The sequence below is a fragment of the Eumetopias jubatus genome, unplaced genomic scaffold, assembly GCF_037043125.1.
Source record: "Eumetopias jubatus isolate StellerSeaLion01/CBP00866 unplaced genomic scaffold, mEumJub1_p1.0 scaffold_3, whole genome shotgun sequence".
NCBI lineage: Eukaryota > Metazoa > Chordata > Mammalia > Carnivora > Otariidae > Eumetopias > Eumetopias jubatus.
In genome coordinates, this window is record NW_028274809.1 from 191,866,632 (window position 1) to 191,879,949 (window position 13,318).

At 55.2% G+C, this 13,318-nt stretch overlaps 2 protein-coding genes across 2 annotated transcripts in view; one reads left to right on the forward strand and one right to left on the reverse strand.

The window, feature by feature from the left end:
• LOC148164785 (uncharacterized) overlaps nt 1-1,631 on the reverse strand; it is a 91,490-nt gene extending 89,859 nt beyond the window's left edge. Inside the window, exon 1 of the mRNA XM_088021983.1 lies at nt 1,548-1,631. Within this exon, the coding sequence (XP_087878109.1) occupies nt 1,548-1,631 (84 nt within the window). The remainder of the gene's footprint in view (nt 1-1,547) is intronic.
• Nucleotides 1,632-2,482: 851 nt separating this feature from the next.
• COL4A2 (collagen type IV alpha 2 chain) overlaps nt 2,483-13,318 on the forward strand; it is a 166,067-nt gene continuing 155,231 nt past the window's right edge. The window contains exons 1-2 of the mRNA XM_028087375.2: nt 2,483-2,526; nt 2,645-2,699. Coding sequence (XP_027943176.1) covers nt 2,483-2,526; nt 2,645-2,699 — 99 coding nt within the window. The remainder of the gene's footprint in view (nt 2,527-2,644; nt 2,700-13,318) is intronic.

Below are 13,318 nucleotides of genomic sequence, written 5' to 3' on the forward strand. Positions count from 1 at the left end.
GGCTTGTTCTTTAAAGTCCTGGTTATTTGAAAAGCTCGTCCTTACAATTAGCTTTGCTTTGCTACAATTATCAACGACAAAATCTAAGTCCAAACAGAGGTTCCTATTTCCAAATAGAGAACTTTCTCTCATTTGCTTGCCATCAAGTTTAGCAATCTCTCCTTGGAAGTACTACATCTTTTGGTCAATATTTCTACACCCAAATAAAGTGTTCGGGAGAGTTCTCTTCTCAAAGTATTTTGTCATCATTACTGGAGAGCGTTTAAACAACTGAGTATGGTGCCTGGCTCGACTCTGGGCTGGGAGAAACCATCTGAAGTTAACTGCTGCTGTGATCACTAGCCCTTTCAACACCCAATGAAGGAGCGAGTACAGTCAACCCTGCCCTGGGATGAGCCGGGTGTGCATACTACCGGCTCATTCTGGCATGTAACAGTTAATACATTTTATAAGCAATGGAGTCGGTGACTATCATTCCCCCAGAAGAGAAGTAAAAACAAACAAACAAACAAAACCTAAGAGCAAGATTCGGATCTGAAACAGTCAAACAATAAGAGGGAAATGTGGCAAGTAGCAAAATAATTTTTTAAACATTGGGGGGGTATGCAAAATGCCTTTAGAAGCCACACTTCCTGGGGGTTTGGTCTGCAAGGCTTTCACACTGGGGACCAGCCGAGGTCTTTATTCTATCTGAGAGGAAGGAAAAAAAGAAAGAAAAACAGTACATCAAGGACCGTCCGGGGCTGGAAGCCTTTACTCCTGCAACCCCAGCTCCCAGATCCTTTCCGGGCAAGCACACAGCCCGAGGAAATGAAAACTAGGAAAACAATTGGTGCTTAGAACAATAAGATGGAGTTTCATTTTGGTTTCACACTCAAATATGATGTAGTTATAATTTTTTAATGTACATTAATAAAAGGCAACGAGTCGAGTTTGGTTAACTTTTTAAAACTGCACTACACAAGAGCCCCAGTTCTGTTCTCGAGCGTGCTTCAGCCACAGAAAAGTCGTGGGAAAGCGAAGATACAGCTGTTTCCAGACAAACGGCCCACAACTGTTCAGCATCAACCAGCAGTCGCCCAAGAACGGGAGAAACACGCCCAGAGCGACTCCCGGGCACGAGTGTGGGGCTCTGAGCAGCGTGGGGCGCGCGTACCCACCCCGCCTGCCCCCGGCCCACCCGGGCGCCCAGGGCAGGTGAGGGCGCCGGGCCGCTGGGGCCCCCGCGGTGCGAGTTCAAATCCCGCAGACTCCCGGGCCCCCTCGCCCCGCACGGCGCGCATCAACCTCGGCTCCGCTTGCCCAGGGCCCTGAGAAGTCCTCTACCTCGCCCCTACCCAGCCCACAACAAAGGAGGCTCCCTAACGGATGCGCGAATGCAGCCCACAGGGGTCACTGGCGGGGACCCGCTCGGAGAGGGCACCTGGCCGTGCCACGCGCGACCCCCGAGGGGCGGGCGGGCGGCTCGGCCCGGGGACAAAGGGGCCGCGCTGGGCGCCCGGGACGCAGGGCGGGACGCCGGGGGAGCGGAGCCGGCCGGGACTCACCTTCGCCGCGGCCCGGCTGCGCTCCTCGTGGAGCAGGAGGGCGGCGGGCAGCAGAAGCAGCCAGACGCCCAGCCGGGGCCCCATGGTGGCGCGCCCGGGGCGGCAGGGGCCGGAGGGGATCGGCGGGGGCCGGCGGCCGGCGCTCGGGGGGCCGCAGCGGGCGGCTCACTCGCGGAGGGCCGGGACGCTAGCGCTGCGCACCGTCCCGGGCGCGGCGGCTCGCGGCGGAGACCTGAGCGCGGCCCGGCGAGCTCCCCAATTTGTTGGCGCTGCCCCCTCCCCCCGGCGGCGCGCGGGTGGCGTCTCAAAGGGGAGGACCCTGCGGCGCGGGTAAGAGGCGGCGGGAGCGCGCGGCCCGGGGATTGGGGCCGCCGCGCGCCGGGACGCCAGGGCTCCGCGCTCCGCACTCACCCTCAGCCGCCGCGCGACCCCGCGCCCCCGCGCTCGCCCACCGGGCGGAGCACCGAGGACCCAGGCCGGCACCCAGGGGCCCGCGAGGGCGACCGCGCTGCCTGCGTGCCGCGGGCGGGCGCTCCTGGAGCGGCGGATGCGCGCGGACAGCCCCGGACGCCGGGCCCGAGGTGAGGGCGACCCCCGGGGACGCCGAGACCCGGGCCGGGGCTGGGACTTGGGGCGCCCTGCGCAGGCAGGGGCTGTGCGCACTTCTACTGAAGGGGAGGGGGGGCACCGAGCGGCCGCGGCTGAGCGGCGCCGAGCGGGGCCTAAGTGGAAGGCTCCCCCTTCTTCTGTCTGTACCCGGGGCGGCTCTCTGTCACCCTTGCAGGGGTGCGGGGGCGCATCCCGCTTTCCCGCGTCTCGCGGAAGGTGGCCCGCGGCGAAGATGCTCCCGCCCCGGCCCCTGCTAAGCCCGCTTTGTCTCTCGCCCTCCAGGCTAGGAGGGAGCGCGCGGAGCCCGGAGCGGCCGGATCAGGAGCATGGACAGACACCAGTGCTCGGCGTCCAGCCCTGCCCTGCGGCGGTAAGCGACTTTCTGCCGCGTCCCGGTGGGTCCTGCGCGAGGGGGCCCTCGCGTGTAACTAAAAACTGCCAGGCCGAGGCTACCCGCTCATGGCGCTCTCCTTCCCTCTCTCATGCAGGTGCCTGCTGCTGGGGGCTGTGACAGTGGGGCTCCTGGCCCAGAGCGTCCTGGCGGTAAGTCCTGGGTCCCGTTCAAGGGCTCTGACTCGTGCGCGAGAGAGTGGAAGGGACACCTTGTGGCCTTGCCGGAAGGCAGCTCGTGCGTGCTCACCTGAGCGTGCGTGTGTGTGTGTGTGTGTGTGTGTGCGTGTGTGTGCGTGCCTGTGCGCGCGTGTGTGCGCGCGGCCCTGACCCAGCCCGGGTTCTGAGAGCGCTGGCTTTCCCCAGAGAACGTCTCAAGTTTGCCTTCCCTTGGGTTCCCCACTTCAGTCCTGTGTGTTGCAGGCGCTGGCCCTCCCACGAGAGCCAATAATTTGAAACATAGCCTGCGGCGTCCTCTCCTAAACTAGAGCAAATCCCTGGCTTCCTCGAGGGAAGACTCTCAGTCCCATGGTGGATGAGGCGCCAGGGTACGGAGAAGAAACATGTTTGTGGCACTGGGAAGCTGGTGTCTAGGTACCATCCTTGGCAGAGAGTTTTCTGGTGCTTTTAAACGAGAGGCTTTGGGGGAATGGGCGGGGCTAGGAGGAGAGTAACACTACGGTGTACTTTGTTTTAACCCATGGGAGTGAACAATGGCAGAAACCCTGCGTTTTCCCCCCAAGTCTTAGCCAGGGTTGGGGGGTGCTAAGGTGCATTCAGGGCTGCGCTGCAGTGTTGTCCTGGCACTTGGGATGGCACTGTGGGATTTTGTAAATTGTGTTTAAATAGTTGGAGCCACTTTCATTGAGCTTGACGGAATAAGGCTGAAAAGCTACCGGTTTGGCTGTCCCTTGGTTGTGGACACAAGTTTAAACTGGGACCAAAAACGGAGGGAACATAGTGTGTTCGCCACCCCACCCGCCTGCACTCTGACGGAATACCTGTTTTCCCAGGTGGTTCTCGTGGGTTCCCTGTGACCATGGGAAGCTGGTTTAGTTGAAATTCTGTTATTTTCATTGCTCTGTCCTCGTGTCAGACAAACAAGGATTTTAAAGGCAGGGAGTGAAAAAGAGCTTACTCTAGCTTGGAAGGACCTTTAGCCTCCCTTTTCTGCTTTCTGCTCCAGTTCAGGGCCCAGACTGGGAAGGCAGAAGGAGTGCATAGATTTTCTTTCTTTCTTTTTTTTTTTTTTTTTAAGATTTTATTTATTTGACAGAGAGAAAGGAAACACAAGCAGGGGGAGTGGGAAAGGGAGAAGCAGGCTTCCTGGGGAGCAGGGAGCCCGATGCGGGGCTCCATCCCAGCACCCTAGGACCACGACCTGAGCCAAAGGCAGCCGCTTAACGACTGAGCCACCCAGGCGCCCTGGAGTGCATAGACTTTCACCAGAACATGGCAGGCCAAAGTTTTCTCAAAGCTCGGGTCTGACTCTCCTTTGCACATGTGCTGATTTAAGAAGACGAAAGCCCGCGTGCTGCCACCCCTGAGTCTCGTGGTCCTTAGGTGCACTCGACATACAGGAGGTGGCCCGGAGCTATGAGTTAGAGCAGCACAGAGACTGTCAGAGGAGGAGGAGGGTAGATAAGACGGCTCTGGGGCGTGCTGAGTGTGTGTGCACTGGATGTGCTGTCGGCTCTGGGGCGTGCTGAGTGTGTGTGCACTGGATGTGCTGTCGGCTCTGGGGCGTGCTGAGTGTGTGTGCACTGGATGTGCTGTCGGCTCTGGGGCGTGCTGAGTGTGTGTGCACTGGATGTGCTGTCGGCTCTGGGGCGTGCTGAGTGTGTGTGCACTGGATGTGCTGTCGGCTCTGGGGCGTGCTGAGTGTGTGTGCACTGGATGTGCTGTCTCCACACCCCTCCGGCCCTAGAGCCATTTCTGTAATCCCCTATTTTCCTTCCTGGGGATGGTGAAAGTCTAGTGAATTTTATCTGGGACTGATCCTAAAACTGGTGGAAAGGGCTTGGGGTCAGAAGACCGGGGTCCTAAACCAAGCTCTGCCCTGGTCTCGCAAATCCTGAATCCCAGTTTCCACACCTAGAACAGGAAAGAGAACATCCCCCTGCTTGTTACGGAGCCAGGCGGCTACCGCTGTGCCTTCCTTCCAAAACGTCTTCCATGCTCAGCCTCACCTGAGTCTCTGCTCTCTGCCTCTTGGGTGGGACTGAGAGCATTTATGGTCTGACATTGCTTCTCAGAGGCTCGCCCTGGACCCCCACACCCACCTGGGGAGGCTGGTTAGAACTTCAGACCTCTGCTCTGAATCTAGATGATCTTCTTCTTTTTTCTTCTCCGAATCTAGATCTTCTGATCAGACTCTCTGGGGTAGAGGCTGGGAGTCTGCATTCTACTTGACATGAAAGTTGGAACCACTGAATTAGAGTATTGGGTTGGGAGGCAATTGGAGTCATTTGCCATTTTGAGTCATTTTACTGGAGGCATAGGGATGTATATTCTTCAACAGAGACACAATTTGTTATATTCAACAGTGGATCTTTTGCTTTTTAACTTCTTATTGACCCCTGGCATTAAGAGCTATTACTCATGAAATAATGCCTGATCCTCAGCTATGTCCATTGAGAAATCTCTTATTTATCACAAGTTCATCTCCTCCCCTATTTGTCTGCCATGCTCGAGAACCCTGTCTCATTGCCCATGTGTGCCAAGGACTCATCCCCAGGGGTAGGTCAAGTAAGTAAAAAGGGCTGCCCATTGGAGTTTGAAGGGCTCCTGTAGCAGAAGCAGCCGAAAATGATTATTGAAAAGAGTAGACAATTATTTTTTTAAAGGCTTTATTTATAAGTAATCTCTACACCCAACTCGGGGCTTGAGCTCACAACTCTGAGGTCAAGAGTCGCTCATTCCACCAACTGAGCCAGCCAGGCACCCCCCCCCCTTTTTTTTTTCAGAGAGAGAGTAGGCAATTATTCTATGAATACTTCCTATGTGCCAATCGGTGTGCATCCAGGCCTTGTGGGAAACACATCTACCTGAGTGGGTAACTATAGTTACCCCCATTTTGCAGATGAGAAAACAAGAGGCACACGGTGTTTAGATAGCTTGCTCATGGTCTCTCTCTTTGTAAGTGCAGATGTGGGATTTGAACCCAACCCCTGCCCACTAAGTTACCCAGGATCATACTGTAAGTCAGCGGTGAGGACGCTCCCGAGTTTCAGGGTTTGAGTCTTCTGGTTCTGCTTTCTCTTTGCTCTTGACCGTGACTAACAGAGTAAAGCCCACACAGTGGTTTCTGGAAAGGGAAATACCCTTCTTCCTCCTCTGCTGCTCTGCTCTGAAGAACAGGAGCCCAGAGCAAGGTTGAAGTGATGTGATCGGATGTCCAGAGGGAGGGAAGGAAGCAGAAATCCCACTGGCCAGCCTGAGGTCCGGGCCCAATGTGGACACGCATGCCCTGCTGTTCATGTTGCCCTTCCTGAAGGTGCCAGGACACCGAGCACTTATATAGATGGCCCACCCTACAAGGCTGCGCAGCACAGGCATCGCCAGGCTGGACTCTGAAGGCAGGCGCCCTAGGACCACGATGATCTGCTGCCTAGCACTGGCGCTCACCAAACCCCTCTGTCCTGGGCACCCCCCAACAATGGGCACGTGGGCAGGGCCATGAGCCTCCAGAGCTGGGGCTGTCCGATGAGTAGAGCTGGCCGGGAGCAAGGCACCAGGCATCTGCTGGGCGTGTGTGAGGGAAGGCTCCTGAGGCAGAGCCTCCATGGAGACTTGAACACTCTCACTGTAGCCAGGGCAGAGCATTGTTGCTTATCTCAAGAGATGGGGCAGCAGCCTTGAAGATCTAAGAGACCAGTCTGTGTGACTCTGGAAGGAAGAGAATTCCGGAGAACAAAGACCGTCCCTCAGATCAAACACGCTGTGGGCTGGGCTGACCTCACGACCTCAGCTGGGGGAACTGGCCACACACCCGCGATGCTCACAGGTATTAGGGTGCAGCCAGGAGACCTGGACGTGCAGGTGCCGTGCACCCCAGGAGATGCTGGGCTCTACGCTGCCTGCAGCTGGGCCCAGCCAGGCTCCAGGCCCTAGAAAATTCGCCTGATGCTCCTACAAGCAGCCACACCTTTCCCTCCCCCTAGCAAAAAAAAGGGAGGGGGGCAATATATTGTGAGGTTTTCTCTTCTCCTTTTGGTTTGTTGATCAGTTGCAAAGAATGTGTAGTACTAAGATGCTGCAGTGCTCTCTGTAGGAATCCATGAGACCACTTCTCTCCCTTGTTTCCCGGAGCATTAGTGCTATTGTCCAAAATCGGGGCCCGTAGGAAGAGGGGAGATATCATAGGGTTCCTCCTCTGTTAGTGGAAGAACAGGCATGACGCATGTACCCAGCTCTCTGGAGGCCAGTAAAGCGAACCTCCCTAGGTGGCCCGTATGACTTTGCCACAGTCAGTAAGACAAGAAATTTGTCAGAGCATCGCAGAACTAAACGTGGCCGCAAAGGATGGACAGAGGGAACAGAGCCCTTGCACTGCCCTTGGGAATATTTGGAGCCAGAGAGAGAGGGAAAAAGTGAAAAGTTCTAGAAGAGAAAACAAAGGCTTTGCTAAAAGAGTGAAAATCAAAAGATTGTCTTTCTGGAGAGAGGATTGAAAAATGGGTGACTAGCTTCCATTAATAGACACAGTTCAAGGGAAAAGCAGAGGTGTGGCGTACATGTACCTTCACTGCTGCATTTGATGATGACGTAGAGGCTGCCGTGACGCAGAGGGCGGTTTGGGAGCATCCTGCTCTTTTACGCTAAGAAAGAGTGTCTTCGGGTAGAGAGCTTCAGTGAAAGGTCTGGGATTGGCCTCTCGCTGCGTGTGCTGGGGTCGGGGGGTGCCGTCACCGCTGAGGAGGGTGGCGGGTGACTTCCGGAACCCCAGCCTGGCTAATTCGGCTCGTACACCAGGCCGTCTGTGCAGGGGCTGGGGGCCTCTGGGGCCATGGACGACACAGTCGTCTGGGGGGCAACAAAGCCCTCCCACCCCCAGCCTGGCTCCTCACTGGCTGTTTGACCCCAGGGCAAGTCACCGACCGCCTTGGTTCTGAGACATAGGGAAGGGGACACGTCGGGTCGTATGGTACCGGTGCAGGGGTGCTCCGGACGGTCAGCACGCCCACCCCCGCCGCAGGCCCACCCCCGTGCGGGGAGCCGGCCCCCACCCTTCCCAGCTGTGACACGGGGATGGGAGTGCTTTTCCGGGGAAGCATGTGCACTGCTCCAGGATGTGACTTAAAAATAAATATGCTGCATTAGGCTTTTTAGCTTCAGGGTGTGAGAAGCTTCTGGAATCCACGAATGGTACTTAATCAGCTGAGATGAGAACAGGCAGGTGATTTGGTGGTTACCTCTTGCCACTGTCCTGGTGGCTGTCCCCTCAGCTAATGGGACTCTTCTGGGTCAGATAAAAGCCTAATTGACTCCCCAACCTTGATGTCAGTGGCTTCCCTGGGCATCCGTGATTTCTCTTTCGGTTATCTGTGAATGAAAGAGGGGGTATCTAGCCTTAGGGGGACCCCGCAAGTTTCTCCAGTCAGGGAGTGAACCTCAAAGGAAGCCCACGCCCCTGGGCACTCTGTGGCCTCCCGCTAGCTCTGCCCTGCCCACCGGAGGGGCCCTCATGTTGGGGTCTCCCCACCTCGCAGTGCCCCAGGGCTCCTGGCGTACCCGGGTGTTCTCTTAGACTGTGCTCTACTGCCGGGAGTGAGGCTGCCTTTGAAGCGACGAGTTCTCCTGTAAATCCCGCTCCTCTAAGTGCAAGGTGGTCTCCTGGATTGGATCCTGGAAGAGAGAAAGAACATTCGTGGAAAAACTGACAAAATTCTGATAGAGTCCGTAGTGGATTAGTGGACCCGTGTGAGTTTCTGGTTTTGACAGAATGCACCGAGGTTCTATAAGATGTTGACCTAGCGTCATCATTCTGGGTGAAGGGCATACAGGGACCCTCTACACCAGCTGTGCAGCTTTCCTGAAAAACTACATTATTTCCAAGCAAACATCCACTCTTGGAAGCCCCGGACCAGCCCCATTAGGTGCACGTGAACCAGGCAGGTGAGTGGGAGAGAAAGCTGAGAAGCCGCTAGTCTCCCACTAGTGAGCAGCAGAGTTGGTCAGCAAGAGTGAAATGTTCCATCTTTTCTCTCATGGGCTGAGTGGCAAAGGGCACTTCTGTGTACTTGGAAATATAGCAGAGGTGACCCCTGCCTGGCCAAAGAGCTTCTGTCCCTAACTCGTGTGGAGTGCTTTATGAAAACAGGAGAGGAAAGGCATCCTGATGGACTTCCCAGAGCTCAGACTGTTATAGGGGTGCAGGAAGAGCTTCCCTCTTCTTGACCGCCTGACTGGGGAGGAAGCCCTGCCACCTCTTTCCAGACCTTGTGGTGGCGTGACAGGTGTGCGTGATGGTGTGGCTTTCAGAAAGACATTCAGCGTGGCTTGCTCACACGCTCGCCCTTCCTGATGTGTCAGGCCAGCCTCCATAGGGCCCTGGGAGAGAGCACCACCGCCTCCTTCTATGCCTAGAAGACCCTGTGGATGGCAGGGAGGGGAAGGTGCACTAGCTGGGCCATCCAGGGTCCTGGAGCCCCCTCTCCGCGTGCTCCCGGCACTGCCACAGGCCCCGTGGTGGAGTTTGGAGGGCCACGGGCCACATCTCCAAGTGGCTACAACTTCCACTCCAGCTATGGGCTGGGGAGAAGGGCCAGGAACGAGATGGCCAGTGGCCGACACCTCACACATTTGCCTCTCTCACCCCTTGTGTAGGAACAGAGCAGGCCCTGGCCAGTAGCTTCTTACACACCCTGTCTCCTCACTGCAGCCCACAGCCCCATCCACAGGGGACACCCTGCCCCCTTGCCTGTCGGAGCGCCCAGGAGGCGGAGGCCAGAAGGCCGGTGCCTGGCCGGAGCCTCTGTCCCTTGGGATTGAGACCCATTTCAGAGTCCAATCAAAGTGCCCTCTCAGCCTGCCAGGACTTCACGTTATCATTAGATATTGATGATTTTAATTAAGCCCTCGTTCCTAACACGTATAGACATTAAACGCTGGTTATCCGCCCGTCCTCCGCACCTTTGCCGCTCCCACGGTCCAGAGTTTAGGGCGTGTTTCATCTCCTGTCTGGGATTTGCACACCAGCACCCGGTCTCTGCCCCCCGCACTGGGACTCAGGCGGCCCTCCGGGGCGTCGGCTCCAGCAACGAGGGAGATGGAGTTAGCCGAAGGTATCCAGACAGATCTTGTGGATGAGGAATACGGTCATGGAACAACTAGTAAAAGATTAAAGGATAGCTTTTCTCACTGGGTTTTGTGGGGGGGTTTTTTGTTTCATTTTTTCCCAATTAAATGCCCCCCCAAAGAGCCGGCCGTGCCTGCTGGTAGAGGAAGTGTCGATGTATCTATGAAAGATTTGCATTTTTTCCTAGGAATGGTTTCAGCCTCACCCATAAAATTCCTATTTTGCTGCTTTTGCCCAGTTCCATGATCTCCCACGTGGGGACTACAGAAGAATGTGTGTTACAGAATTCCACGGACTCATTTTCTGGGACCTGGTAGAAATTACGTAACAATGTGTTTTTCTGCATGCTGAGCACTTTTGGGTATGTGACTGTCTTTGTGGAGTAACGTGGGTGCGTGAGGACAGAGGACAGCTCCCTGGGGCACCTCCAAGGCCCCGGCCTGTCCATCAGGAGAGATGGTGATCAGCGGTGCCCAGGGCAATCACCGCATGGTGCCGTCGGGAGGGAGGGATCTTGTGGGGTCTCCTGGAATCAACATCAGAAGGAGTGACCCCTGAAGGTGCCTCTAGAGTTCCAGAATCCCCCAGAACAACTAAAATATCGTAAGGGAGAAACAGCAACTCCCACCTGCTGATCCCAGGGGCGCCGGGAACTGAGCTAAGCCACCAGCACACATTACCTGCTAAGTGCCCACCACGCTGCGATCACCCCACTTTACAGGTGTGCAGACTGAGGCACACACAGGTTAGGGTACTTGTTATGGCCAATAAGGAAGGAAGTTGGGAGTGAAGCTCGAGACTTGGTTATTCCAAAACCTCTGCTCTTAACCACTGTACCAGGCTGACAGACCCACAGAATATGAACGCATGTTCAAAATACATAGAGTGTGGGGTACGTAAAATATGCATATGCGTATTATGTGTATGTTATTTATCTCTATGGGGTATGGATGGGTGATGGATGTAGGTGGCAGCTAGACAGACGTAGATTGATGATAGACTGATAGATGGATGATGGCTGTAGACAGAGATAGATTGTAGAGAAAGAGAGAGATGGATAATAAGTAGATAAACAGGTGGATGGACAGTGGGTAGAGACAGGCAGGCAGACAGGTGATAGTTGGAGAGATTACAGGGAGACATCAAGATGAGAGAGAAACAGGACATAGGGCTTACAGGCGCGACACAGACACGCGGCCTTGAATGCCCCTGGCTCCTTTCTCCACAAGGGCTGCAGGGGCCGAGGAAGGGAGTGTCAGGCGGGCGTGTTCTTTTTAGGGGCCGTCCGCAGAGAGGCCGGCCTGTGCGCGTCGGTGACAGAGTGGCTCGTGGACTCTGAGAAACAAAGTGTGGACGGGCTGCTCTCAGTTCAGGCCCCCACACGATGACCCAGGAAGGCCCGAGTGGGCAGTGGGGAGCCCCATCCACAGACGGAGCTCCTGGAAACCTTCTCCAGGTCCTTTTTGAAATCCCAGGCCGTGGAGGTGTATGGATGGCAGCTTCGCGAAGTGGGGACACACGAGCGAGCCGGTGTTATTTTGAGCAGATGAAGAGGCTGTTAGAAAAGCATTAGTCCTAACTTGGGGAAAGGTTTACTGAAACGGCCTGGGGAGTAAGAGACCTTCCGCAGATGAGCTGTGCAGGAGCCCCCGTGGACCGCGGTGGAATGATGACACAGTCCATTTGTCCTGGGCCAACAGGGAGGCAGGTGTGGTCTGTCCCACACAATGGGAGCATCTGGGTTCGCGGCCCAGGACCAGGAGGTCACTTCCCCTCTCTGCGCCCCCTTTCTTCGTGGGTACAACAGGAATGCCAGTAACCGTGTTGCAAGTTCATAGTGACATGGTTTTTGTGAAATTCCTTCACTAAATGAACACGTTCGCTTCTCCCGAGCGTAGTTCTATAGATGAATCCTCCCCAGAGCTCGGGTCTGGGTCCCACAGCGAGACTGGCGGGAGCAGGTCGGGCTGTTCTGAGCGCATGTGTGTGTGTCTGGGAGGGTAGGGGTTGTCCAACTAGCTGACTGAGTTTTTGAAGTTGACTCTGCCACCTGGGATCATCTGTGCTTAGAGAGCGACCTGCAGAAGCTCAGCATGGGAGACCGCGTCGTGTACCCCTTTGACTAGTAGATTCTACCATACGTCAGATTCATATGGGATTGTGTTGAAGCCCCACTCAAGCCTCAGAGCCACACTCTGTTCCACAGAACATGGAAGAAAGGGCGGGACTGTGATGTGGGTTTTCAGGGAGTGTGAGGCCAGGTGGGTCTCAGGTTCGAAATGGGCTTTTGCTACTTCCTGGCTGCATGACTTCTGACAAGCTGCTTAGCTTTTAAGCTTTAGTTGCATCTCTAAAACTGGAATAAAAATCGTTCTGCCTCATAAGTGTGCTCTGAGGAAAAAAAGAAGAAATTGCACATAAAGATTGTAGCAACCTTAGCCTTGTAGGGCTTAATAAGTCAATGGCTACTTGGTTTTAGGATTTTTTTTTTTAATTAAATATGGGTCTTCATCCTCAAAACATAAAAACTTGAAGCCACAGAGAGAAAAAGTTCAAGTGTAAGCAGAATTTGGGGAGAGAACAGCTCTCACAGGCCTTGCTGTCCCACAGGGCGCTCTCTGTGCGGCCTTCACGGCAGGGGACGAGGCCTTGCCCAGCCCTCAGGCTGGGGCAGCGGGGAGCCGGGCCCGGACGCCAGGCCTGTGTGGCTCTGGCCCGCGGGAGGTATCGTGGGGAACGAGGTGCGCGTCTTCTGCGCTGAGACCCCACCATCTTCACACACGCTGAGAGGGAGCAGCTGTGACCCCAGGAAGTGAGCTGTGGACACCTCGGGGGGCCACAGGCGAGACAGACGTAGGAGCATCTGTGCCTTTGGACAGTTGTCTCCATTTTGTTGGGTTGGAGAAATATCTGCAAAGAATTTAAATTTTATTTAACTTTAGGTCAAGGTGTCACTAAATTATTTCCAGAACAAATGGAAAGAACTTATAAACAAAGAACAGTTTGTTCAAATAATTCTGAGACCGCGTATAATTTCACAAAGCAGGAAAACTCAAGAGATTTTGGTTTGGCAAAGCGGCATAGAAAATGCACAGTAGAATCTGAGCATAGGATTTCTTTCTTGGAAGAGCAGAAAGACCCCCCTGCCGTGTCCTAGCAGGACATTGGCCGTCCTCACTGTCTGCTATGGCTGCGTCGTCAGGGTGGACAGGACACACAGACCAACCTGTTTCCTCCTCAGGCCCAGGTGCAGAAGGCCAGGGGGTGGAAGGTTCGAGCTGGGAATTCCAGGGAGGAAAACCACCTCCTTCCCTTTCTTCCTTACTTGGTCATTGTCCTAACTGTAACAACGGTGCCGGTTACAATGTAGCACCAAATTGGGCTGAGATCCTCTCCTTCCTATGTAAAAACCACCTTCGCTTCCTGCTTATTCCTCCCAGGTTACAAGCCCCCCTCACCCAATCCACCAAGA